At 37.3% G+C, this 25605-nt stretch overlaps 1 protein-coding gene across 1 annotated transcript in view; it reads right to left on the bottom strand.

The window, feature by feature from the left end:
• Window positions 1-25255, bottom strand: part of HECTD2 (HECT domain E3 ubiquitin protein ligase 2) — a 1329650-nt gene extending 1304395 nt beyond the window's left edge. Inside the window, exon 1 of the mRNA XM_044056649.1 lies at window positions 24463-25255. Coding sequence (XP_043912584.1) covers window positions 24463-24636 — 174 coding nt within the window. The 5' untranslated portion in view covers window positions 24637-25255. The remainder of the gene's footprint in view (window positions 1-24462) is intronic.
• Window positions 25256-25605: the final 350 nt, after the last annotated feature.

Raw genomic sequence — 25605 nt, 5'->3', positions numbered from 1 at the left:
ACATAAGCGCTTTCGTAGTATCACTGCTTCATCAGATGTAAATCACAATAACAGAACCCCTCCTTAAATACCATTGAAATAAGTCACATGTAACACACATTTGTAAATTAAAGAGACAAGCACTGTAAGCAACAACACTTATAAAAACATGAAAAACTATTAAAAACATTTCAAACCATAATTAATACATCAATATCTAAAATAATTCATTAAAGCAATAACATTCACAGGTGCAGGTGCATCAGTCTAATGCTCCTGGTAATGTTTCCGGGAGTATGGTGAAAACCATTACAGGCTCAGCGTCAGCATCCACGAATTCTGTTCATACTACAGGCCCGTTTTTACTGGGGCAATGGAAGTTTCCTTTACCCATCAAAATGGTGGTGAGGCACACAGACGGGTCTCGTTCTCGGGGGAGAGCAAGAATGAAGAGGAAGCCAGAAGACAAGGCTATGGGTACACCAACTATCAAGAAGTTCCTGAACAAGGTATGAACAAACTTATTTGGAACTTGTCCAGCCATGTATTAACTGCTCAAACTCAAGGCAAACACAGCCTTCTCAAAAAAGGAAAAAAGGAACTGGAGCAAGCAATGCAGCACCCAAACATGAATTAATTAAATTCCTTTAATGTAGTAAAGCGCTTCTCGTTTGGTACAGTGCACAAACTTTTTCAGACAATCAAAACTTCTTACACTGATATTATAAATACTAATTCAATTAGCAGCTCAATTAAGCAAAATAAATCAATCATACACATTTAAAAAGACATTGACTGCTTAAAACCACATTCAAAATAGGTTAAATCTAACCTCTAAAACAGGTTATGTTAGTGAACATTAAATCAGCACACATATCAGAACCTAAAATAAGCAATTAAATACAAAATTAAGAAGCAAGCTTGTAAACCACCAAAGTGCTGGACCATAAATAGAAACTAAATAAAAACCTTCATCTTAATAAACTTTTAAGATGCTACTAATAGAGCAGCTTTCATTCAATCCAGGCAGATTGTAGGCAATCTAATCTGTCAAACTAGCTCCAATTCTTCCAACTTCAAGGGTGCTGGACCACCCCTAACATCCTGAAAAATCTGATCGATCACCAAGAATTTAAAACTATGATCAGGGTGAGATGAGATATGCTTGGCTAAAGCATTTTCAAGTTTGTTTTTTCTGATCGCATAAATATGCTCATATAGCCGGTCACGGAGTCGCCTCTCCATTTTTCCAATGTAGAAAGCCAAACAATCTTGGCACTGGGCTAAATAAACTATCATCTTAGAATTACAATTCACTCTACATTTCAAAGTGTACTGCTGGTCAAGCACCTTAAACCTGTTGATTCTATAATATATTGACAATAGTTACAAGACTGACACTTATACTTGACAACAGTTGAATTAGTATTTATAGTATCAGTGTAAGAAGTTTTGATTGTCTGAAGAAGTTTGTGCACTGTACCAAATGAAAAGCACTTTACTACATTAAAGGAATTAAATTCATTCCTGTTTGGGTGCTGCGTTGCTTGCTCCAGTTCCTTTTTTCCTGTTTTGAGAAGTTTGTGTTTGCCTTGAGTTTGTTTCTATGGCGTCTGGAACAGAGGCTAGCCCTTGCGGCATTTCCTTGGATAATACCCCTGATGTTTTTAAAGATGGAGTTAATGAACGTAATGCAACTTCAACTAAGGATACCGGCTTTGAGAACAACAACTCTCTAGACGCTCTTATGTCAAGAATGGATACATTATTGGCAAGGCTTGACAATGTAGAGCGTCAACAATGTATGAATAATGCCTTGTTACCACCTTCGTTAACTTTGCAAAAGGATTCTACTAACACTTCTGTCAATCAAGAAGCCGGCTCAATGTTGTTTCATATGCCGGGTTCATAGAGTATAAAATGTGGGCAGAGGAGTATTCCGGCCAGATGTACACTTACAGCCCAGGAGGCACCGGTGCCAGTCGATGGGCAGGATAGCGGGCAACGTTTACAAGGTAACATTTTACATTCCGCTATTTCAGGTAACCTTAATCCAACTATGCCTGGTTCAGCCGCTCCAATAACTCTTTGGTTTTTCCAGATATTACTAATTGGTTGGCAGACAGTTTTTTAATTTACCACAGCTTCCAACTTGATAGTCCAGCAGAACTTTGTCAACGAAAGGGAACGTTTTGATAGCGCTTTTAATCTTAAGTCACTGGACAATTTACTGGTCAAACTAAAAAAGACTCAGCTTGAAATTTCATATTTTCGTGAGTGTCTCGCACGGAAAATAGTCAGGCACTATCAATATCCTACCGGCTTGGTTGCTAATTCTACTTTTCACAAGGACTTACTTGCTTTATTTGACCGACAGGGTTTTGAGTTGTTAGAATTAATGATTAAACACTATTCCCTGTCGGTCGATTCTTTAAGCAAACAAGTAACTAAGCTGGATGAGCTGATTAGGCTTGATAAAGAATTTTTTCGCTATAAATATGACTATAGCTGAGTTTTTTCAAGCATAGACCAATATTTAACCAAGCTCAAAAATAATAAAATTAAGAAACTTGATAGAGATGTAAAGGCTTATAGTGGAGAGGTTGCTTACCCTTTACCGCCCTTTGCCCAGGTTTGGCAGGGCCCAATTAGACCAACTAATTAATCTTCTGACAACAGAGTTACAACTCTGAATTCCAGCTTCAATCTTTCTGAAAATCAGTCTCTACATAATAATCCTTCTGTTGATAGTGCTTCAGTTAATGAAGAAGTGATGCAAACAGAAGTAAGAAGGAGTGAGAAACTGCAAAACAACAGGTCGGGTCACTATAATTCGAAGTCAAATGACTCTAATTTTTTTAGGAGCAAGACCGAAACAAATGACAGGTCAATTCTCCCAGAAGTCCAAACAGAAATCCAAGCAATACAGGACTTAAATGCATCTGTTACTCTTTGTATACCAATACATGACAATGATGCATCAAATATTCTTGATGTTGATTTTGCTTCTCAATATGTTTTGCCCCATGGTTTTAAAGAGTCTCAAGTCTTTTCATTCAGTGACAATTTGCATAATTTGTCTAACCACCAGGACGATAATTTACCTGTTATTATAACCAACGTTGATGGTGATTTTAATGTGTATAATTATTCTTCAATTAACATTACACCTGAAATGGTTGAATTATTTTCTAAGGGTTACACTTATGTCCCCGCCCAGAAGTTGGATATGGGTAAGACTATTATAGATGTTAAATTATTTATCAGGAAACTTAACTTTAACTTGATGATGGGCAGTGACACTTTTGTCAATAGTAACCCATTCAGAATCTCCAGTGTTTATAACCCCCCACTACATCCATTATTGCAGGTTTTTGAGCTCATGTGTGAGTTAGACATTCGACAGAAATTTCAGACCGAGCATCGTTTTCCAGAAGGAATGTATTGATTTTATTAAATCACAAGACCTTCGTATTTGTAAACCTGACAAGGGAAGGGGATGGTGGCTTTTGACAGTTTTGATTACATTGAAAAAGACGTTAACTTTACTTGATAGTTCATCTTATTTACTTAGTTTGAGATCTGAAACCAACAGAGCTTATAACAACATCAAGAACACTATTGAGGAAATGTACATTGAAGGAAGAATAGATCAGAATATGTTTAATTACATGTCTACAGTGTACCCAAGATACCCTTGTGTGTTTGGTATACCAAAGATACACAAAGATGTGGTGAATCCCCCTATGCGCCCACTCGTGGATAGTAGGGGTTTCCCTACATATCCATGTGCCAAGGTTGTAGACGCAATTTTACAGAAATTTTTGGTCAAAGTGGACCAAATTTGTAAAGATTCATGGTCATTTCTAGATAAAATCAACAAGTTAGAATTCGATTCTAGATAAAACTTTCTCACCATAGATGTCAAGGATTTGTATACGTGCATTCCGCATGATATTGCTTTAGACTGGGTTGGGCAAGCATTAAAATTAAACGGTGGTACCAGAAATGAGTTCGATTTAGTTAATGAATTATTGGATATCATTCTTGACAATTATTTTATTTTTGGTGACAATTTTTATTTACAGAAAGTGGGGGTCGCGATGGGCTCCCCTTGTGGAGCCAGTGTTGCCAATTTGGTAATGGCTTATTGGGAGCACCTTGTCTTCAACAACTTTGACCTTAAGGATAGAATGGTCTTTTATACCAGTTACCTTGACGACATTTTTATCTTGTTGAATGGCAAAAGAGCGACCAGTGATATGGTGGTTAACCACTTTAATGATACCACTCAGTTTCTGAAGCTCACATCCACATTTATCACTGAGGCTATTGCCTACCTGGATATTTGGTTATCTAAAGATTATTCTATGCAAAAATTTACGGCTAAAATCCATAGGAAGAGCACGTATTCAAATTCTTTCCTGCATTATTCTAGTTGTCACCCGCACCATCAGAAGCAGGCGGTCGTGAAGGGTCAAGTTAGTTAGGGCAGCCCTATCATAACTCTTGACACTGATTTTCATGATGAATGTATTTTGTTAAGGAGTATGTTTTTACATCGAGGCTACCCTGATTCAATGGTGAATGACATTATAGAGGAGGTTTCGAATAAACGTCCAAGACATTTTTATAAACCTATTTCAGATGGTGAATACACAGATTCCCAGCTGGAAAGGAACATTGCCCCTTTGTCAGTGAATGAACCCAACACGACCCGCGATTCTATGGTCCAAGGACCTACTTTCATCACAACTTATAACATCAATAGTAATGCTTGTTTTCGCATTATTTGTAAAAATTGGGCACTGTTTAGAAGTGATCCTAGCATCCACAATAGGGTCGGGGACCAACCAGTTGTGATTTACAAGAAAGCTAAATATCTCAAAACTTTTTTTGAACAACGTCAACCTGGGCGTGTTAGAACTGTTGGCACGTATAAATGTCAATCTTGTAACTATTGTCAATAAATTATAGAATCTAACAGTTTTAAGGTGCTTGACCAGCAGTACACTTTGAAATGTAGAGTGAATTGTAATTCTAAGATGATAGTTTATTTAGCCCAGTGCCAAGATTGTTTGGCTTTCTACATTGGAAAAACGGAGAGGCGACTCCGTGACCGGCTATATGAGCATATTTATGCTATTAGAAAAAACAAACTTGAAAATGCTTTAGCCAAGCATATCTCATCTCACCCTGATCATAGTTTTAAATTCTTGGTGATCGATCAGATTTGTTAGGATGTTAGGGGTGGTCCAGCACCCTTGAAGTTGGAAGAATTGGAGCTAGTTTGGCAGGTTAGATTGAATGCCTACAATCTGCCTGGATTGAATGAAAGCTGCTCTATTAGCAGCATCTTAAAACTTAAAAGTTTATTAAGATGAAGGTTTTTATTTAGTTTCTATTTATGGTCCAATGCTTTGTTGGTTTACAAGCTTGCTTCTTAATTTTGTATTTAATTGCTTATTTTAGGTTCTGATATGTGTGCTGATTTAATGTTCACTAACATAACCTGTTTTAGAGGTTAGATTTAACCTATTTTGAAGGTGGTTTTAAGCAGTCAATGTCTTTTTAAATGTGTATGATTGATTTATTTTGGTTAATTGAGCTGTTAATTGAATTAGTATTTATAATATCAGTGTAAGAAGTTTTGATTGTCTGAAGAAGTTTGTGCACTGTACCAAATGAAAAGCACTTTACTACATTAAAGGAATTTAATTCACTCCTGTTTGGGTGCTGCGTTGCTTGCTCCAGTTCCTTTTTTCCTGTTTTGAGAAGTATGTATTAACTGCTGCTGAGATCAGAGTATTATCTAAAGGATTTACCTTTATCCCCACTAAGAAGCAAGACTTCGCAGATGCAATTATTGACTTTAAATTGTTTATTAAAAATGTTTTAATTGAACTTGTGTTTTAAAAATAGTGAAAGTTATAATGGTAGGAGACTGTTTAGCAAGCCTAGTACGTTTATACCTAACCCTCATCCTTTAGTTACAGCTTTTGTGAAATTGTGTTTGGATGACTTTTACAGAATGTATAGTACTGGCAATAATAGAACATATGGCAAGTCTAATATGTGCAAGGATGAATTTCAAGCTTTAAATGGCCTACAAAACAACTGTCTTTTAACTATTAGACCCACTGATAAGGGTGGGACAATAGTAATTTTTGATACTGAGGTATATAATAAAGCGATGGAAGGTATGTTGGGTAATAAAAGCTTTTATACAAAAATTACTGTTGCACGAGCTGATGCTATGGTTAAAGAAGTTAATAGTACTTTTTAATGCTCTTAGATGGTTGTATTATTGATAGAGAGCTGTATAATTATCTGATAGTGAGGGAAGCATTGCTACCTGTCATTCAGGGCCTGCCCAAGATACACAAAGATCCATTGAACCCACCATTTCGACACCTAGTAGCAGGGAGGAACTGGTGTACAGAGCCAGCCTCCATTTATGTGGAGAAGCAGTTAAGTACAGTATTGAATACATGCCCCAATATCTTGGGTTAAGGATAGTATTGAACACATGCCCTAATATCTTGGGTTAAGGATAGTATTGAACACATGCCCTAATATCTTGGGTTAAGGATAGTATTGAATACATGCCCCAATATCTTGGGTTAAGGATAGTATTGAATACATGCCCCAATATCTTGGGTTAAGGATAGTATTGAATACATGCCCCAATATCTTGGGTTAAGGATAGTATTGAATACATGCCCTAATATCTTACGTGATACGAAACACTTTTTAAATGATTTGTATTTCTTTCTGAGGTCGTATGGAAAAAGGCCAATGTTGCATTTAGTGACACTTGATGTTACTGCTTTATTCACTGTCATCCCAAATGAGGAGGGTTTATCCAGCACTAAGCAATTTTTGTCACAACACACAGATTTTGGCAGCATCAAGATAAGATTAATATGTCAATTATTGGAGTGTATTTTGAATAATGTCTTTTTATTTAATGGGCATTATTATTGGCAAAGACATGGTGTAGCTATGGGCACTTCATGTGCCAATAGCTATGCCAATGTCATGATGTCTGGGAACAAAGGTTTATACGTGAGGGCCCATTTAAAGCACAGGCTGTATTCTACCGTAGGTTTGTGGATGATCTCTTCCTCATTTGGGATGGTACTGAATCCATGTTACATGATTTTATTAATTATTTGAATGAAACAGAAAGGGAGTTAAAGAAACAAATTTACGAACATTATTACAAAATCAAGAAAATGGATAGTAAGAATGCACTATACAGACACATCAAGCAATGTGGAGAAGAACACATTTTTTCATTCATGATTATAGATGAGGAGAAGGAAACACTTTTTGGGGCGATTGGAAAACAAGACTAGCCTGCAAAGAGAGTAGGTGGCAGATCTTGACTGATTCTACTAGAAACCCAGGCATTAATGATTTTATAAGTATAAAACCTTTTTTAATTTTGGATTCATATTAAATATATTACAATTCATATTCAAGTATTCCAAATTATTTAACAACTTTATTTCCATAGTTAGTGGATCTTATATATTTCACACAAGCATTTATATAATATTTAAAAAATTTAAAATGTTTAATAGAATTACACGTTTTTTTCTGTGATTTTTCAACATTTTACAAACATATTTGTAATATTTACAATGTTTTAACAAGTATTACATGTTATATTTGTGATATTTTTAGTTGTTAGCTTTTATTAATAACACTGTAATGGATTACTGTCTTTTTAAATGGAGTAGTAAATATTGGCGCCAAAAACTGTTTTTAAATGAAGGGATTAAGATGTTTGCACTAGTTCTGATGAAGTCTGCGATGGTGCAGATGAAAGCGCTCAACTAGTGCTAATGGAAGTGTTATCGTTGCAATAAAGGATCAGTTTTACTTTTTCAGCGTTTTTTTCATCTCCTTGGAGGTTGGAGCTATTGGGTTTCGTTAATTCGTGACCGAATTGGATTGTGTACTTACAACTACAAGGCTAATTTGCAGTCCGGACAATTTGTCGAATCAGGATAATTTGCCGAACTCGGCAGTAGATTTGCGGCACAGTTACATTTGCTTCAAAGTACCCAGGGACATCTTTTTTACGTTCTTTATTCACAGTCAGACTACAAGGTTATTTAACAGTCCGGATAATTTGCCGAATCCGGCTGGAGTTTTGTGGCACATTTACATTTGCCTCAAAGTACCCAGGGACATATTTTCACGTTTTGTTTTCACAGCTAGACTGTGACATTCATCTGAGTTGTACACACTGCCCTATCGGCAGCAGTATTGGGGCATCTTTACATTTGTTTCAAAAGTTTTTAAAAAAGATTCAGGGACATCTTTTCTACGTTTTATTTCCACAGTCAGTTTGTGACATTCAATTGAGCTGCTTGTGGCTATCCTAGCTACGTTCCACCGCTTGTTATCTGCAGGAGCTGTTCTTTTTTATTAGTTGGCTACTTTTGAAATATTTATCAATTATTTGAATGAGACTACTTCTTATTTGAGGTTTTCATGTAATATACCCACTTCCTTTGTGTATTTTTTAGATGTTAGGAGTAATCTGTGATACTGATGGACATATTTATATAGAATTACATAAGAAGCCATGCCATTGCAATCATCTGTTGTATAAAGAAAGCATGCATCCACCATATGTCTTCAGGGCTTCTAGATTAAGTGTGAGAGAATCTGACTTTAACATACAGGCTGGGCTACTGAAAGATGCATTAGCATCAAGGGGATACAAACATCAGGAGATCAATGAAAACACTGAACAGGTAGTTAGGTTAAGAGATACTAGAGCCAGGCCCCAGGCCTTATCTTGGAGAGAAGTAGGAGAAGAAACCTGGAAGAGAATTGGGTAGGAACAGAGGACTGAAAGTCTGTCTGTCCTACTCCAGAGATGTCAGACTTTACAAGGAAATTATAAAGAAACATTGTAGAGTTTTGACTACAGATAGTAATATCACTGACTTAGTTGATGTAAGACCATCATTTGTCTATAAAAATATGTGTTCTCTTAAGAGACGGTTATGCTACCCCAAACAGAAAGTTTAGTGTACATGGGGGGTGTACCTCAACCTGTGGACATTGCCAAGCTTGTAAATATATAGATAGTAGTGGGGTGTTTAGTCACCCCGATCAGGGTAGAATTTATAGGTTCAGTTTTCAAGCCTCATGCAATACTTTCCATGTTGTCTATTTGGCACACTGTATTACATGCAAAATATTTTACATTGGTAAAACGGATACAGCATTAAAGGACAGAATTAGGGAACACTACTACCACATAACTAAGAATGATACAGTGAGTGCTCTCTCTAAACATGTATCTGAGACTGATATAACACATTATTTTAAATTTTTAGTAATTGGACAAGTTATAGAAAGTAATAGAAAGGGAGATATTAGGATTCAAAAAGAGCAGTTTGAGTCGAAATGGATAATTAGGATGAGGGGTGATTTTGGGCATGGCCTGAATGACAGAGTTCCACTTAGACCTAAACTCAAGGCTAGAGCCCTTAAGAGGAAATTAATTGTTTTAGGTAGTATGTTATGTATTAGTGCTTTAAAAAGTGCTATTTGCACATGTTTTTATGTGTGTTTCTGTAACGTTATTGCTTTAATGAATTATTTTAGATATTGATGTATTAATTATGGTTTGAAATAATATATTTTTAATAGTTTTTCATGTTGTTATAAATGTTGTTGCTTATAGTGCTTGTCTCTTTAATTTACAAATGATGCGATACATGTGACTTATTTCAATGGTATTTAAGGAGGGGTTCTGTTATTGTGATTTACATCTGATGAAGTAGTGATACTACGAAAGCACTTGTGTCCTTATTTTTTTGTGAATTAAAGACGGGTTCATCTGCAAGCCTTGCTCTTGTTTCTGGGTCCATCTGCTGTGTTTTGTATGTGTTGAACATTTGTTTGGAAGGACCTTGGTGCTCTCTGTGGTTGGTGGTCGTTTATGTATGTATATTTTATATATATATATATATATATATATATATATATATATATATATATATACACACATATACACACACACACACACACACACGTATATACATACACACACACACAGATTTCATATTTTATTATAATATGGGTTCCTACTAGTTTTTTGAGTTACGCTTTTGTCAAATGAAATGGGAGCTAGGATTTTGATGTGGAGTTCCCATTTCATTGACTACTGCTTTTGAGTTTTCTTTCTGAATAAAAGAGGGATGTTGTAGGCTCTTAGTACTGGTATGGTTGTTGGGAGATTAGTTTATTCACAGCCAGGGTTTCTGTTGTATTTGTAGGCACTTTTTTGGTGGTGGTGCACTTTCTTGTATATGTGACCACAAAGTAGTGCAGGCGAGTGTGATTACTCCTTGCCTGCACTGTTGTGTGCTCTCACAGTTAGTACATTTAAAAACCTTAAAAGGGCGAGACTAATCCCCCCACACAAAAAAAAAAAAGTTTATTTCCTTAATTCTATGTAATGGGAATTGATGTATGCTTTTCAATGCATCAGCTCATATTTATATATACATGCACATATACACAGGGGGGAGAGAATAAAATAGAGATATTTAAATTATACAAATATAACTTTTTTCTGAAGACTAATGCTGATCACAATGTAACAATTTCAGATTCATAGTACAGATAAAGGGTAAGAAAACATACTTGTAAACTACTGAATATTGAAAAAGAATAAAAAACAAGTATTTACAATAACTTACTGACTATTGAAAAAGAATAAAAAACAAGTATTTACAATAACAAGCTATATAACAAGTGTTATACAAGCAGTTTTTAAATGCAATATACAATAACCAGCTGTTAGACAAATAGTGCTCTGTAGAATATCATCACAAAAACAGGGGCAGTGGAAAAGGGGGCATTTAAAGTCAGCTTGAAAAAATCTAGATATGGTAAGTCAACAATTCTAAAATACTATAGCAGATGTAGGGGGAAGGGATGGCTGGATGAAAATATCTCATGAAGATAATGTGATACAGCCTGAACAGATGTAGTCATAACTAGCTTCATTAAAATTGTGTGTTTTACTGGTAGTCAAAACTTGGGAGTAAGAGGTAACGTCTTTGAGATATTAAGAGAGTGGCTCCCACAGTATGGGATCAAAAACAGAAAAGCTGTGGTTTATGAATTATGCTTTAGTCTTGGTGGTTTCTAAAACAGGGCCCATGTATCTTTGCACTCCAAAATTATAGGAAGGCTACTTTTTATGGCTAGTCTAGCTGCTGCTATACTAAGCAGAAATCTTCAGAATGATGTAGCTTAAACAGAAGAGAAACAAGTTAAAAGTCTGCTATTTGCTTAATAGGTAGCCATTTAGCTTTACTGTTCGTCTGTCACTGATGCTCTTGTCTATGGGGAAAGGTGATGAACAAACACATTTTGTTGGAAAGTTTTTTTCCAAAGTTTTTGTATTAGCGATAGAGGCAGCCATTATTAAAATGAATGCCATATATGAGTGGGGCAAACAAGTAGTGTTACGAGTTAATGCCACGCTAAGGCAAACTCATTTAAAGATATTACACATTTTCCTCTTTCTTACTTCCTATTAGTAACACATTTGGTATACAATATATAAATATAAGTAATCATGTGACATTTTATGCTATAAAAGAAAAACAAGATAAAGGAAGGGAAATGCATGTATCTACTGTTTGTGCATCTATGCTAGCAGACTACAATCAAAGTTCACTTCAAGACAGGAGCCGACAAGAAACCTGAAAAGAATTAGGCATTAAAATCTATTCAGATACCAGGTGTCTTATGTACTGGTGCTTTCTATTACTTCTGCACTGATGTAATTAAGACACTGACCGTAATTATGTGGAAAAGCAAAACTACTAAAATAAAGCAGATTGGATATTTTTTCTGTGAAAGAAAATGTAGTAGTAATCATCCCTGGGTAATAAAGCAGAAGAAAAGTGATAACCTGAATTATGCATAATATTGGATATTGGGGGAGGGGGGTTCCTCATTTTTAGGAAGAAATCTATGACACATTTGTAAAAAGGTTTGCTCTGTCTGTATATTTTAATATTTTCAACCAAGGGTAATTAAGTCAAGTATTCTTCAGTAAGAGATAACTAGAATTTTATTTTGAGAACTGTTTTTTTTTTATATATACCTAACCCTATCCAGTTTAAGTAACTGGTAAATTTGATATTCCTTGTATACTTTCTTATACCTCTGCATATTTTAATTTATTTTATTTTACATTTGTTGACCGGGATAGTCCGACTGGATGCATGCCCATTTTCAGCGGAGGCCCGGGGAGAAAAGCTCAAAGGGTAAGCAGATACAGCATTACATAATACCAGCATTACATATTACAAACAGACTATTTACAGAGATTACATAAGTAAGCAAGTTAAACAAGTTCCACAGGTTACAATTATTCCTGAGCACAAATCAGGATTAATTTAAATTACACAGTAAACTGCTTAGCAGATTTTTACACATTCTAGAGAGAGTTAGCCATGCTTGATACATTGACATAGCCAGTTAAGTGACAAATGTTGTTTGAGTCTAGTTTTAAATTGACCTAAGGTGGAAAGTAAGGTAAAGTAAGGTAATATCAGCTGGAAGAGAGTTCCAGGATCTACTTACAGAGTTTGCAAAGAGAGAATCACTGGCTGTGTTATAAATTTTGCTAGTCTGAATTAATAGTTTGTTAGAGGATCGAAGTGGTCTAGGATTGTTATAGGGGGTGATATTTTTTTTAAGTGCAGGAGTATTGTCCGGATTATAGAGGATTTTATAGGCCATAATCAGTTGGTTATACTGGATTAAGCTGGGTAGTTCAAGCCACCCAAGCTGATTTAGATTGATGCAATGATGTGTCCTAAAAGGCAGCCCAGTGGCAAACCTGGCAATGTGGTTGTAGCAAATTGAGAGTTTAAGGACAGTCTTGCTTAAATTCGAGAGTAGAGGGGATGCATACAGAAGGGTTGAAAGAAGGTGAGAGCGAGCTATGGCAATTTTAGCTGGAGGGGTTAGGTAGGCTTTTATTCTGTAAAGTGACCCTAGTTTTTTATTGATGGTTTTGATAGTTTGGTTACCATGTAGGTCAAATTTTAGATTATTGTCTATGAGGACACCCAATAGTTTTGTAGAGGGGTCAGGGGAGATTATTGTGCCATCATTTGATTTTATGGTAAAGGTGAAAGCGGCAGACCTACGTGTTGATGAAAATAGTGTTGATGAAAATAACAGCATTTTAGTTTTTTGGGGATTTAGGATCAGACGTTGTTCAGAAAGCCAGTTTTCTATCATATTAAAGGTGGTCTGGGTAGCTGACCATAACTCTACTGGAGATGTGGCTGAGCAAATCAGAGTAGAGTCATCAGCATATTGGATACAGCTGACTTTTGGGATGACAGTATAAAGGTCGTTAATGAAGATGGAGAACAGCAAGGGCCCTAGTATAGAGCCTTGTGGTACTCCAAGGGTGTTAGGTAGAAGGTTAGAGAGTTTGTTCTGCCAGAGGACAGCCTGCTGTCGACCATTCAGGTAGGATTGAAACCATTGAAGGGCTCTAGTATCTAGACAGAATGTTTGCAGGGTGCGGATTAAAAGATGGTGATCAACCATATCGAATGCCTTGGAAAGATCCAAGAATAGGGCTGAGGATATATAATTATTGTTGCGATTATGGTTTATGGTGTTGGTAAAGGCTAGGAGGGCTGAAGTAGTGCTGTGATGAGGACAGAAGCCATGCTGAGTGTCTGCCATAAGGTGATTCTGGATTAGGTGGTGCATGAGTTGTCTATGAATACATTTTTCCATAATCTTTGCAAGTGGAAAGAGTATAGCTATCGGCCTATAACTGGAGAATTCAGTAGAGCTGCCTCCTTTGTGAAGTGGGATTACATAGGATATTTTCCAGACGGTGGGAATTTTAGCTTCTACTATGGTTCGATTGATTAGTATTGAGACGGGGTAAGCAATAGCATCAGCTGATTTTTGTAGGTACTCGGCAGGGAGTTGATCAGCAGAAAGTGTAGTGGGTTTTAATTTTTTGATCAAGGTACGGATAAGTGAAGTGGCGACTGGGTGGAAGCTGAACGCGAGTAGGTTTCTAGGGGTGCTACTTTCATGACCAGGGGAGCTAGGAGGTAGTTGGCTAGCTAGGGCTTGAATTGCCTCAGTAAAGAATCAGTTAAAACTGTCAGAAACATCTTCAGGGGTTTTATCAATAGTAGCAGCAGGGATTGGGGTTGAAGTTTGTCCAGGATGTAGTAGATTATCTAAATCTGCCCAAAACTTCAGGGTTATTTTGATTTACTGTCTGTAAATTACAGTAGTATTGTTTTTTGTCTTGTAAAATTGATTTTTTGGTTTCGTTCCTGGATTGCCTGTATTTAATGTGATCTTGAGGGTCTTTAGAAGAATGCCATAAAGCCCATGTTTTGTTTCTAAGGGTAATTTTGAGTTTAGACTCTTTAGAAAGCCATGGCGCAGTTTTTGCCTCGGTTCTCTTTGAACGAACAGGTGCATGCAAATCATGGATCTCAAGGAATTTGTTGTTAAAGTATGCTACTGCTTCCTCTAAGGGGAGGTGTTTTAGAATAGACCAATTACATGAGTTTAGTTCTTGTTGGAATTTGGCAGGGTCAAAGTTTTTATTGTTTCTAACCTTTCTGAGTAAGTGTTGTTGGGAATTAATGGTTTGGTGCTTAATTACATATGTGAGAAGGTGATCGCTTAGGCCATCAAGGAGGGTACCAGAGGTGTACAGTTGGGGTGACTATTTATGAGTACCCAGTCAAGTATACTTTCTTTTTGGTTGGGTTTACCTATCCTGGTAGGGGTGGATATAATTTGTGTAAATGCATGCAGGTTAATATGGGTGGCTGGGGATTCTGAGGAACAGGTGCCCCGGTCTATGTTAAAGTCTACAAGTAGTAGGGTTTTTTGGGGGTAGTGACATGATAGCCAGTGCAGGATATCTTCAAATGTAGATATATTGTTACCCGGGGGAATGTACATACAGATGATATTAATGCATTTATTTTTATTAAGTTACAATTTGGTGGCAAGAATCTCTGAGTTATTAATCTGAGGTGGTTGTATTACATCTATGGTGACATTCAACTCAGATTTATAGAGTACAGCTACCCCACCCCCCTTCCTCGAAGCATGATCCAGCCTGTGTATGTTGTACCCAGGTGGTAACACTTCATTGTCTTTAGTGTTAGGTTTTAACCAGGTTTCAGATAAACAGAGAATCTCAGGGGAGTGGACATCCAGAAGTGCATACAATTCATGTACCTTGTTATTAATGCTTCTAATATTGAAGGGACAGGCTAGGAGAGAGTTACTTGGCATATTAATTGTAGGTTTGTAGCTTAGATTGCAAGTAGAGTGGGTATGTGTATCTGTAGTGAGTGGGCCAGGATTAGGGTGAATATCACCACCAAGTATTAGGTTGAGTCTATACTTGGTGATGAACTTCAGGATTTTGTTTATTAGTTTGTGGTAGTGTTTGGATCTACAGCTAATGTGCCTGGGGTTGAGATGTTGATAGACTAAACAAGATGTTGGATAGGATCTGGTACTGTAAGTATGGTTGAAGGTGGAAGGATTTACAGCTGGGGTGATAGTATGGCCTTTTGGGACCGGAAATCCTGTGAGAAACTGGTTTTCATACAAGGTAAGGAGGTATGGTGCGAACAAGAGGGGTAGTAAAGAGGAGTATATCATTATCTGTGATTCAGCTAGTGAGTTAAGGAACTGTTTTACCTGGTGATGCAACACCAGAAGATAGAGTGGTGAGGTAAAGGTACTGGAAGGGGGTGGGAGAATGCCAGATGAAAGCTAATAGGTGCTATTAAAATGTAGGTAGATGAATGGGGGTGGGTGGAATTATCCCAGATGAAAGCAGATAGGATTTACAAAGTGGGGAATTGGCTATAGTACTATAAATTTAGAGGTACTGGGGGCGGGAGGGGAGTGAAGAGAGCCCAAACGTAGCGAGGGCGAACGTAGCGAGACTATTGCAGTTTACAAGGTTTCCCAAGGTGTCCTAAAGCTATAAGGTAAATATTATAGCTCTTAATGTAAGAGTCAATTTACTTAAGTTACAGGGGAAGGAGGCATACACTTTAGTAGAAAAAGAGCCCTATGGCTGACCAATATGGTGACCTGCTTAATTACACAGCACTGTAATTGAAAGCTTAACAAATGCTTTTTGTGTGTGCAACCTACTCTGTTTAAATGATGAGAGAAACTGACTGCAGTCCTGTAGACACCGTTTTGTAGGGAACTGTAGAGTTCAATCCGAGTCACACCAGGTCAGCCAAGGGGGGGGGGGGAAGAGAGAGGGAAATCCTAAGCACCTAGATTTGAAAATGATGCCTATTTCAATTGATAAACATTACGTCAAACCATGCAGTTAAGTAAAGTTTATTTATTCACCTTTAAGCTCTTGTAGCTGGTCCTTTTTACATATGTAGCATTGCTATTTATCATCTGAATAATAGGGTTAGCATTTACTACTGCAGGTTAACCTGAATAATAGGGTTAGCATTTACTACTGCAGGTTAACAATTTGTAAGTCCTGTCTTCACTTAGCTAGATCATTCCAACCTATTAACATTGAAAATATTAAATGTGTATAATTTCATATTTGCCTTAATCAAGTGCAGTATGTAGCTGGACATCCATGGCCAGATCTAGACTGGTGACGGTACTGACATACAAAGAAGAATGTGGGGAAGTGGGCAATTCTGACAGTCTTCCCTGGGAATTCTGCATGTGTGTGTTTAAATAATAACTTATGTGAAAAGCATTTACCATGGGTAAGAGCAATGTAATGCACTGTGTTTCACAGAAAAAGTAGTAAAACTTGGCCAAAGATCTGTAAGCAGTCTGTGTGCAGTCTAATCTTGGGATGGATATGGACTTCTCGTACTCATAATAGCACTGCATACTCCCTTTATGCTCGTCACCACAAATTAACATATACAGATTTTTTTTTTTTTTTTTTTTGCACAGCAAGTATTTCATTATTATTAAGTCTGTTCAGCTTAGGAACAGACAGAAATGAGCTCTTTTGACAACTATGCAAACATGCCATTGGCACAGTTGACAAAGTAGTGTAAAGGAAAAGGAATCCAGCACATTCATATGTTCAAAGAAAAGAGAGAGGGTCAGCTTTGCATGTGGCAGAAATGCAGCCTAGTGACAGTCTACCAGGTGTGCAGGTGTCAGACAAAGGACAATCTGTTTCATTGTAGGAGGAGCTCTAAGTCCAACTAGAATTAGAGAGACTGGTACTTAAAAGAAGATGTATGGCACTTGCAACAGCCAAAAGAATGCAGCCATAGCTCACACCTCCATCCAGAGCTGGTAGTCTGGCTACCTCAGAAAAGTTGGGCAGTAACAGAGAAAGAAAAGAAGACCAAGACACAGTTGAAAGAGAGAGGCAGATGAAAGACGTAAGGTATAATTTGAAGTATCACTGGCAGATGGTACCAAAAGTTCTTTGGATGAGGAGCTAGGGAGGGTCAGTTAAGAGGATATGAGGCAGATTCCACTTTTAGACCTCGCTAGTCTTGTGGAATGTTGCTAAGGAGGCTCCTTATACTCAAGGGTAAACAGAACATGAGCAGTGGGATGATGACTGTTGTGCAAGGAATGGACCCTGATGGAGGGTTAGACAGAGACAGAAGTAATACAGCACTTGGTCACACTGAAGGTCTACAGACAGGCACATCTAGCCATATCTCAGGATCTTTCCTCTGCTGGATATATGGGTAAAATGTATACTAAAATGGCTGCTTATTTAGAAGTTTGATTAGCCAAGAATTGCAAATGACAGGACAGGTCACTGCAGGACCTGTGTGCAGCATCCAAGAGTGGGCGAGGCTGGCATCAACAACATGACTACTTTGATGACTTTGCCTGTTAGTGCAAAACCATGTTATAAGGTAGATATAGATACTGTGGGACCTCTGTGGGCACCAAGTTCCACACGTAAGAAGTACATTCTGGAAGTGATGCACTACACCACTAGATGCACGGTTGCAGTGGTTCTGTCTTTCACAGAAGCAAATAAGGTAGCAAATGCTTTGCTAGACATTATTAGCAGTGTGGGTTTCCCCTAGGGAAATGTTAATGGATAGAAGTGGCAACTTTATATCTGATCTGCTAACATTTTTTGACAAAAGTTTTGGCAAAACATCAATCACCTCCTTAACCCCGGGAAAGTTTTTACCCCTACTCCTTTCACATCCAATTCCTCTCAGCCCTTAGCTTCACAGTTCAAATCTCACTTTATCAACTCAATCACTTCCCTCCTAGACAAACAAAACCTACCCCTCTCAGTCCCCATCCCTTCCCCATCCCTTCCTCTAAGGAACAAACACTTTCTCCTTCAAACCTATTTAAACCTCTTACATAAAAAACTCCTAAGTAAACTAAAACCCAGCTGTCTTGCTGCGGACCATCTACTCGGCAGATTTCTAAAAGTAGCCACTGCTTCCATTGCCTACCCCACTTCCATTCTAATCATTGCTCAATCTCAGAAAAGAATGTGCCTCTCCTTTGGAAGACTTCTCACATCATACTTCTCCATAAGGGAGGTCCTTCTAAAGATATTTCTAACTACTGACCAATTGCCATTCTGTTTCCCATAGCAAAAATCCTTGAAAAATGTATACACCAACAACTTACGATCCATCTTACTACTAACAATCTACTATCTAGTTCTCAGCACAGTTTCAGACCTAAACATAGTGCTAACACAGCTCTAATAACCCTCACTGATATTATTCATCACCTCAGAAATGAAGGCCAGCTTGTCTCCTCAATTTTCCTGGATATGTCAAAAGCCTTTGACACCTTATCCCACCAATTGCTACTCAACAAACTTGCAACTTATTATCCAAATTCATTATCCCTTACATGGTTACGCAGTTATCTGTCTAACTGAAATCAGGCTACAAAATGGGAGAACAAACTCTCCCCTCTACTACCAGTAACCACTGGAGTACCCAAAGGTTCCACACTTGGTCCCCTCCTTTGTCTTATTTACCAACAACCTACATTCTGCCACCCAGCTTCCACTGTTATCCAATATACCGATGACTCCTCTTTTATCTGCTCAGCCTTTTCCATGCAAGAACTGCAACAAAAAATGCAAAAAGCTTTCCTCAACAACCATCAACTCATTTTAAATCCAAGCAAAACAAAATTAATGATTTTCACAAACAAATAATCAAAATACAGCTCTCTACCTCTCATTATTCTCTCCTCTAATGGCACGAAGATTGAACTTACAAATGAGACCAAGCTCCTACGAGTTATTATACATAAACTAAAATTTGACAAACACATCTCACCGTCAGTCAAGAAAGTTTGCACAAAACTTGGAGCTCTATATAGAGCCAAACCACACCTCACAAACCAAGCCAGACTAGCCACAGTTAGATCTCATTTACTTTCTACACTACTCTACTGCTCACAAATTTTCACCAATCTACTTAAGACTGACATTAATCAGCTAGAGTCCTGCTATAATAAAAGTGCTAAGTTTGCCACCAATCAACCCCATAAAACTCATCATTATTCTATTCTTCAACTACTTGGCTGGAATTACCAAACTTATTAAAATGAAACCAACTTACTTTTGCCCACAAAATAATACATTACCCCAGCAATTGCCCTGCACGCTCATCTCTGGTTCAACCAAACTTCAACTGTAGATCTTCTTACAGACTAATGCTTAAAGTTACCCAGTCTCATAACGATCATGGTGACTCCCTCTACTCACATAAAATAGCCAATGTCTGGAATGCTCTGCCTCAGCACATCCAAAACAACCCCAACTTATCCTCATTTAAAACAAGCCGAAGAGTTTATCTCAATAACAAACTGCTCTGCCCCTGTTAAGCTCCTGACTAGTTAGCTCTTTCTTATTATTTCACATCCTTCTCTCTCTTATACCAGTTTTCTCTTTTAAGCAACTAATGCTTTAAAATCCTTGCTGTTTTCCTTTTTCCTGATGGACATGGGTCTCTCTGCTGGAGCTTGCACACTTCCATTTTGTTATTAACATGTGTCTTAATGACTATGTCTCCCATATGCATATATGTTTATCATCTGTTTTAGTTCATTTTTTTATGATTTGTTCAATCTTATTTTAAATTTTGTTTGTAAATGTTAACTGATTGCACTGTTCTGGAGAGTTTCTCCCCAGGTCTCTGCTGAAAATGGGCTTCTTGCCCAGTCAGACTCTACCAGGTTAACAAATGTAAATAAATACATTTTCGGAAGCATTGTGGAGTAAAGCTTTGAAGGACTACTCAGATGGTCTGTAGACAGCTTAAACTATACATTGAAGAGCATTAACAATATTTGCAGAGATGTTCAAGAGGGAGTGGGACAAGTATCTGCCCCATATTCCTTTTGAATACAGGGAGATGTCACCTTTTGAATTTTTGCATAGTCACAGGGTAAGGGGGCGTGGACCTTAATTCAAGACGAGAAGGAAGGTGAGAGTAACTTCTACAAGAAGTTTGTTATGGAGGGTTTCCTAAACTTCAGGATTAGACAAAGGGAGTTAATGGGGATATCACAGGGAGTTAATGGGGATATCTCAGGAGCACCTGGCACACATGCAACAACAACAAAAAAAGCTGGTATAACAATATAGCCATTGCAACAGAGTATCCCATAAGGCAGTGAGTGATGGGACTTACACATGTCAATACAACCAGCTGCAGGCAACCTGGAAGGGCCATTCTCCAACTGGAAATAGGTGAGTGAGTTTAACAATCCCCTTACAAGCTGGTAACAGAGTTAGGAAAACTCAAAGAGGAAAGCAGAACAAGTTGAAAATGGAGGTAATCCAGGACTCCAACAGTAGGTCAGCCTCACCAGTGGTGCTGGTGTCAAAGAAGGATAGCAGTGCCAGTTTTCTGTGGACTACAGGAAGCTGAAAAATATATAACAGACTTTAGCTGTAAAAATAGTCTAGAAAAATTGTACTTTTTCAAATCAAGTGCTGAAATTAATACATAAATAAGAGTTCATTTATGACCTAAGAAGCAAATGCAGCAAAGAAAAGAAATTGTTTACAAGCACTTTCAGAAACTGCTCACAGAAATTTAAATAATGCTTTAGTTCAGACATTTACAAACCAGTAAAGACAGGGGTGGTTTGAATGTAATGAGCTTGTTTTATGCCATGCACAAGACAGATGAAGCTTAAGAGCAGCTGGATGGCAGCAGGCATAACTGTGATACTTAACTATGGGCTACTGTCAGTTTCACCGGATACCTTCAGGCAGGGATAGATCAGCATGTGTATTATATGTATTATATGTGATATATCAGCCAGTCTTGATTATCATCAAGAACTCATTGTACAGGTAGGCACTTTAGCTATGGTATGGGGACTTTATTTAGCCAGATTTCTGAACAGGGAGTTGAGTAATGCATTGTTTATTTCAACTACATTCTTCAACACATGGAGGAATCTTATGTAGCCATAGAGAAAAAAAAGTGTCTGGGCATAGTCTAGGCTTTACAAAAGTTGACAGACTGCATATACAGCAGAAAGTTCACTGTGGTTACAAATCATAGTCTTTTAAAATGGCAGCATACAACAAATGCGCAGAATGGAAAGCTTCTTAGATGGAATTTAGTCCTGCAGTCCTAAAACATGATAATTTAGCATCAGGAGGGGTGGCTTATGAGCATCTGACACACACTCAACAACAGCAAATAATGTACCAAAAGATTGCATCCATGTCAGGTTATTGCCTATTTGAATAAAATGTCCTCCCATTCGGTCTTTATGGTGACCCAGACACCTTCCAACAGTTAATGGAGAGGGTCCTTGCACTTCAAACTCCCTATACCATTGCATAGTTGGGATGGTGTAATCACACAAATGAAAGACTGACAATTTGTATGTACCTGAAATATGAGATGTTTCAACTCCCTTAAACAGGCAAGGTTTACCCTGAATGTCCCTAAAAGCAAGAATACCTGAGAGAATTGAGATGTGTGACAGGGAGGGGATTACTAAATATCAGAAAGAGAAAGGAGAGGTAGGAAGGGATTGGCCAACACCTCAGACCAAGGAGCAGGTCATTGTCCTTTTGGGCCTGGCAAGATAATATAGCAAATTTGTGCCACATTTTTCCATTATTGCCTGTGGAAACTGCATTTCAAAAACTAAACTCCACCCTGTTCTCGGAACCCATGTTGCCATCCCCTAATTTTAGCAAACACCTTATAGTTCATACAGATGTGTACAAAGTGGGGCTAGGCACAGTATCATCCTAAAATTTGGGTAGACAGGAGCATCCAATTTGATATGCCTTCTTATACAACTCTAAACATGTGTGCTAAACTTAATCCAACCATCAACCCTAACTGTAACCTTGCATAGTACATTATGATAAACCCTTTCCCTAACAGTGCTACTGCACAACACATGTACTCACAATCACATATGCACAATAGTAAATGTATCCCTTTGCCAAGCACTTACCCTCAGAAAATTGCACACACACTTCCCCTAGTGCCAAAACTTACAATTCATCCATATGATTCAGTATTAATTAACAACCACAAATAATCAGCAAGCAAGCAAAACTCACACACCTCATGAAAAGTCAATGTACCCACCATATCAACTCCCGCATTCATTACACACTTAAAAAAAAAAAACACAGTTAACTTCATCAGCATTAAGTGATTCAGTAAATTGAATTATAGCATATATATTTTTGTAATACAAAAATATTACCACCAATCTGCAGTTTTGCTACAAATGTACAAGAAAGACTAATTTGCAAATATGAACTGCTAGCTTAACTATACAGTAGAATAATACAATGATGCTGTAATTGTTTAAGAAAGAACATTGTGTAAGCATTTGAAGTAACATGTTTGCAAAAGAATTTATGACAGACTTCAGCCGAAGAATTGAATAGAAAGACTGTATTTCTTCAAACCAAATGTTGAAGTTTATAAATAAGAATTTGTTTATGACCTAAGAGGCTAATGCAGCAAAGAAAGGGACTATTTGATGAATTTTTAAAATGTATTTTCAGAAAATGCTGACAGAAATTTAAGTAATGATTTAATTCAGTCATTTATAAATGACTATGTTAGAAAGTAAAAAAGCTAGGAGGTGCTATGAATGCAAATAATTCATGTGGTGAGTAATGCAGGACACAGTGCTTGATCTCCTATCTTAGTAACTATTTTGGATCTCTTAAGCTGGCAAGCTCTTGAAGTTCTTGTGGGTTAGTATGTCAGTTTGTTAAACTAAGCCATCCAGTTTTACTTACTACTATATAATGGTGAATATCTGGAGTCATTTCTGCTACAAACTGTGCTATTGTAACTATCTTGTGAAGTACATTATCAGATAACGGTATTTAACATAGTGGGGTCATAGAGTTATTACACAATTAGAGTGACCTGAGCAATTGCTATTTAGATTCAGATCTAAAACACGGATTGCCAGTTTTCACAGCACATACAACGTTCTTCCTTTTGTTCATTCCATATGTAATCTGTAAAATTGGCATTATAAATGTGAAAGTAACTGGTTAACATATTTCCTAAAAGGAATATGATGCAGATACTGGTAGGAAGGTGTAAAATTCTTAAACTGATAATGTGCTGCATTTGGGAAAGTGTACAAAATCAAAATTTCTGCAATACCCCTTATCTTATTTTATCTTGTGGTAGTCTGTGATTAGGATTATATTATTGTTAATGTTACAGTAGTTGTCTGTTACCAAGAAGTGTTTTTTTAGCAGCAGTAACAGAATTAAAACTAAGAAGATAGAATGACTGGATATGAATTATTGTATAATTAACAAAACACACAAAATGCAATTTTATGATCATCACCACAGTTCCAACTAAAGAGAATGGCTTCTTAAAACTAAGGATGTTGAACAAACTGAAGCCCTGTGTGTGGGTTAATACAAGTACACAGCTACCTTGTATTACTTAATTTAAAACTGCCTGAGAAAATTGGTAAGGGCAGATTGAGTAACTCTTACAGGAATACTCTTTTGGCATTATATAGCACTAACGGCAAAATATTTAAATAAATCGCGTAACATCCTACTGCTCCCATCTAGAAAACTACAAGTTATTATTAGTCACCCATTTCTAATATTTAATAATGGGCTAGGTTCACATGCTTACCCTTACATAACAACAGTACAACCTGTTGCCATTAATCAACAATGCGCTAGAATCAAGGAAAAAACAGTACATACTTTTATCACTGGTGACAGCCAGCGCCTACGACCCCACCACCCACCCATTACGGGTGCCACTGCATACAATTATGTTACCAAACACCTACCATCATCTACCATTCTTCGGCTAGACATTGTAGACGTGTTTCTAGATTGCAAAATTTAATGTTGTTTTCCTAAAATCAACATAAAAAAAAAACAAATGTTGTTACCCCAGATGATGTTGTGGGCGCAGGCAATATTGGTGGGAGTCTGTCCCTTTCTTTTTCCTTTTCTTCCGAAAGATGGGAAGAAAAGTTGTCATTTGTCAATTTGCAAGTGAAAAACATCCTTTCTGCATTAGAAAGCGGAGTGGAATCCCGTGTCAGGGAGTTTGACAAAAACATGTTTTGCTAATATTCAACGAGTTGTACAGCTTGATGCTCTGTGCGTAATTATAGGTTTCATAAAGCTGTTTCCAAAAACCAGATTAAAAATCCTGGTCACTGTATTAGGAAGCATCCATCCTTCTCCATATCCTTTACTTTCTTGTTAAGCAGGTGAGCTAAATGACGTTGTACTTCGCTGTCTGTCCCGAAAACTTAACTGTTGACACTTCCTTCGTAATATGACAAAAACATAGAGAAAAGGTCTCCACCTCTCCCCCGAGTCACAGGGTCACCACAAAGCATAGCTTCAATAATTAGAAAAACAACAAACTAAAGCCTTTTATAGAACCATTTAACCCAGAACTACTCTACAACCAGTAGAGTGGGCGCCATGTTGTTGATGGGCTGTTCATAGAAACCAGCATAGAAACGGGGTGGTCGTACGGAAAGTTAAGAGCTACGTTTCTGCCGTTCTGATTTCATTCTACACCGGCCGATTGGTCTGACAGTTCCTTAAAAGATTTATGAATCGGAATGGATTTCGGATTGACCAACAACAACATTATAGACTTGGAAGCAGATGTCAGCGTTGCTCAGACAATATCTTGACTGATATTATATCAGTCAATTATATACATGCGACAAAGACTGTAAAGCTTATGTTGCTTTTTAAATAAAAAATAATGATATGCTTAGTGTGTACGTTGCTCTATGGTCTATTAAAACTATATAGACAGCTCATTTTTCCAAATCGTTCTGAAAACTGGTTCTTCATAGTGAATGCCAGGTGCGGAATAAGTGTTTAATAAGCACAACACATACTTTTCATTATTATTACGTATTTCGCGTAAATTGCTATTTTATAAGTGCATTAAGTAGTGTTCCCACTCTTTGACTAAGTAATGTCTTGTTACTGTTATGTATTTTGTAAATTGCTATTTTATAAGCCCATTAAGTAGAATTCCAACTGTTTGTAACATCTTCGTG

Source organism: Protopterus annectens, chromosome 14.part0, assembly GCF_019279795.1.
Source record: "Protopterus annectens isolate FY-2018-M chromosome 14.part0, PAN1.0, whole genome shotgun sequence".
Lineage (NCBI taxonomy): Eukaryota > Metazoa > Chordata > Ceratodontiformes > Protopteridae > Protopterus > Protopterus annectens.
The sequence above is the reverse complement of the archived record's forward strand: the minus strand, read 5'-3'. Positions and strand labels throughout refer to the sequence as shown.